This window comes from Nematolebias whitei, chromosome 9 (genome assembly GCF_014905685.2).
Source record: "Nematolebias whitei isolate Nwh7 chromosome 9, NemWhi1, whole genome shotgun sequence".
Classification (NCBI taxonomy): Eukaryota; Metazoa; Chordata; class Actinopteri; order Cyprinodontiformes; family Rivulidae; genus Nematolebias; species Nematolebias whitei.
Window position 1 is genome coordinate 4,202,100 of NC_056506.1, and position 3,385 is coordinate 4,205,484.

Below are 3,385 nucleotides of genomic sequence, written 5' to 3' on the forward strand. Positions count from 1 at the left end.
ACAACAACAGACTGTCATACAACAACAGAGTGTCATACAACAACAGAGTGTCATACAACAGACTGTCATACAACACCAGACTGTCATACAACAACAGACTGTCATACAACAACAGACTGTCATACAACAACAGACTGTCATACAACAACAGAGTGTCATACAACAACAGAGTGTCTTCAGTCAGAGGCTTCTTCAAATCCGTTGTAGGACAGACGCTACAAGAGATCCTTCCTGCCCACAGCATCAGCATCTATAACAACTCATTAATGAAACCAGGATGATGAGTTACAACAACATTTAATTTCCCTCTGGGATTAATAAAGTATTTTTGAATTGAATTATCAATTATCAGTTATCAGTTTTTAAATTTAATGAAAGACAAACCTTTAAAATTTAAGGACAAAATTTAATCTAATTGTTTTCAAGTCTGTATCTTATTGTAAAAGCAGTTTCAAAGATTACAGCACAGTGTGATGTTTTGCAGTTTTAACATGAACCTTGTGCATATCTGTAAATAATAAAAGTGAAGATATTTTAAATACATCTTTATTGTAAAAATCTATACTAAAATGTAAAACACATGGGTTTAAAGCAGCAGGAAGGCAGTAAGGTAGGATTATGAATCAGGTTTAAAAGTTACAGCTCATGAGGTACTCCATTAGAGCATGACATCTCTTCCACAACATCTTGTGACAAAGAGCTGAGTGGGTGGGGTGTCAGCTTCACTCAGCTGTGACAAAGTCTTCAGGGTGTTCTTCTTCTAGTGGTGGCTAGTAAGTAGATTAAGGGAGCACTACCACCACCAGGTGGTAAGACGAGTTGGATTCTGGTCCCCGCCTACAGAGCCGGTCCAGAAGTGTAAATGGAAACGCAACGAGACACGAGCCGATCTGAGCTGACCCGAACTGACCTGATCCGCACTGTGACAGTGGAAAAGGGGCACTATAATGCTGCATTAGGATTGATACCCAGCCACTTTCACACCAATCAGATGGGACCAGAGGGGCCTCATCTGTGAATTAGATTAACAAACACCTACTGTGAGGTGTGATCAGGTCAGTCTGCATCTGTATGTGTATCTTATCTCAGCTTTATAACCTGAACCCCACACTCACTGCTCTTTGAATTGAAAGCTCCTCGGATGAGAAGTGAAAGGTCTTTTGTTAGTCCAGTTGTTTTTGAATTTACCATGTCCTGGATGACTGAGAATCTTCAGCGTAGTCTGAAGGAGCTGCGTTGTAATTCTGGGAACAGGAATGTGGAATTGCCTCGATATCGACATAAAAATTTATAAAACAATTTATATATTTAAAAAGATGATGAAGGTAAAGGTGTTGGGAAGGTGTGGTGCCAGGTGAAGGATGCCTCATGGTTTTTTTGTTTTTAGTTTGGAGCTTGTTCAAGCGTAGGTTGTTGATTGTTTGTAGTTATTTTATACTTTTTTAAATAAAGGGCAGATATAAGAACTGTTTTCTTCTTTTTGCAGACTTTTCATTCAATGTTTTTTCTTTTTTGATGAATTGGTTTTGTTTAGGGGCAGCACGGTGGTGCAACTGGTAGAGCTGCTGCCTCTCAGCGAGCAGGTCCCTGGTTCAAACCCCGGTCCAGGGGCCTTTCTGGGTGGAGTTTGCATGTTCTCTCTGTGCATGCGTGGGTTTTCTCTGGGTGCTCCAGTTTCCTCCCACAGTCCAAAAACATGCATGTTAGGCTGATTGGTAACTCTAAATTGTCCCTAGGTGTGAGTGAGAGAGTGAATGGTTGTTTGTCTCTATGTGTCCCTGTGATGGACTGGAGACTCGTCCAGGGTGTACCCCGCCCCTCGCACAGTGATTGCTGGACATGGGCACCAGCGACCCCCGTGACCCAAAATGGAATAAGCGGGTAAAGAAAATGGATGGATGGTTTTGTTTAGTTTGTTTCTTTTAACTGAATGAATAAATAAATAATACATATTTAATAATAAAATGTTTTTAAGAATCATTTCCACCCTCCGTCCCAGACCCGTCCCGGTCTGCCCGTATGTCGGGGGTCGGCCTTCATGAGCACGCGAGGCCATGGTCCGGACCCTGGCCTTCAGCGTGTCGGCAGCTTGTATGATCCTCCACAGTGATCGGCGGAGCTCGGAGCCGGGGAGATGATGGCCTGAGGGGGCTCCGAGGCTCCGGTGGAGAGGACCGGTGGGGCTCCATCTAGCTCGCTCTGAATTTTGTTGTCAGCCACCAAGCACAAAAAACATCTGCACTTCAGCATTAGACCACAGAGTTGTCATTATTGGTTTTAAAATCTTTAAAATAGGTCCAGCCGCTCCTCGAGTTGAATTATTGCAAATGGTGAATCTGGTGTGAAAAATTCTCAAAGCCCTAGTGGCTCCACCCCCTGACCACTCAGTGACGGAGAGCGTTCTGACGTTACATTTTGGTGCCGGTTCGGCCCTGCTGGAACCCCAGAGACAAGGGTACTGAAAAAAGGGTCCGGTTCTATGAACCGTTACTAGTGGAAAAGCCTTGGACCCATGCCAAGTCAAGTCGAACCGTGCTGTACCGGTACTAGTGGAAAAGGGGTATTGGTCTCTCTAAACTCAGGGTTAGCATACACTGTCTGAAGCCTCACCCCACCCAACAAAACAAAGTTGGAAAACCAAATGTAGCCAAGTAACCAAGTGTGTGTGTGTGTGTGTGTGTGTGTGTGGGGGGGGGGGGGGGGGGGGGGGGGGGGGGGGGGTGGTCACTGCGATTCTTACATGTCGACTGGCTGACTGCATGTCAGTGCTGTTCGTTATGTTGCGTAGGGTTCTAATGGCTTGGTTCCATCCTGGCACACCATCTGGACCTGATCCACCTAAAACAGAGAAATTAAACCTTTCATTATAAGTTTCTGACGGTGTTCTTTTTTTTCCATTCAACCTTTATTTCTACAGGTAAATCCCATTGAGCCTCGAGGACTCATTTACAAGAGAGACCTGATTTAACAAAGAAAGATGACAACAATGGACAACAGCAACAACAATAAACAGTTATTAAAAGTCATACAAATTATTTTTTTTTTACAAATAGGATGGCTAAAAAAAAAGAAAAGTAACAAAAAACAGCTAGATTTTAAGGCGAGTGTAGAAAAGTAAAAACAGGAACATGTCTGCATTGGTCCCTGCCAGGAGTCCAACAGATTCTTAAAGACACTTAGAGAGGTCAAAGGTCAAAAGCTTCAAATCTTTTTACAAGATATTCCAGGAAACAGGAGCGGAGTAGGAGAAGGCCCTTTTGTCTAGTTCAGTCCTCACTGAGGGAACACTGCAGGTAATAATGTCCTGAGAGCGCACGCTGTAGCTGCACTCACGCAGAGACATGTAGGAGGAGATGTATGAAGGCAGCAGACCAAGAAGTGATTT

At 43.7% G+C, this 3,385-nt stretch overlaps 1 protein-coding gene across 1 annotated transcript in view; it reads right to left on the minus strand.

Moving 5' to 3' along the window:
• paxip1 (PAX interacting (with transcription-activation domain) protein 1) overlaps positions 1-3,385 on the minus strand; it is a gene marked incomplete in the record, with an annotated part of 122,354 nt that overhangs the window by 105,473 nt on the left and 13,496 nt on the right. The window contains 1 exon segment of the mRNA XM_037681976.1: positions 2,741-2,838. Coding sequence (XP_037537904.1) covers positions 2,741-2,838 — 98 coding nt within the window.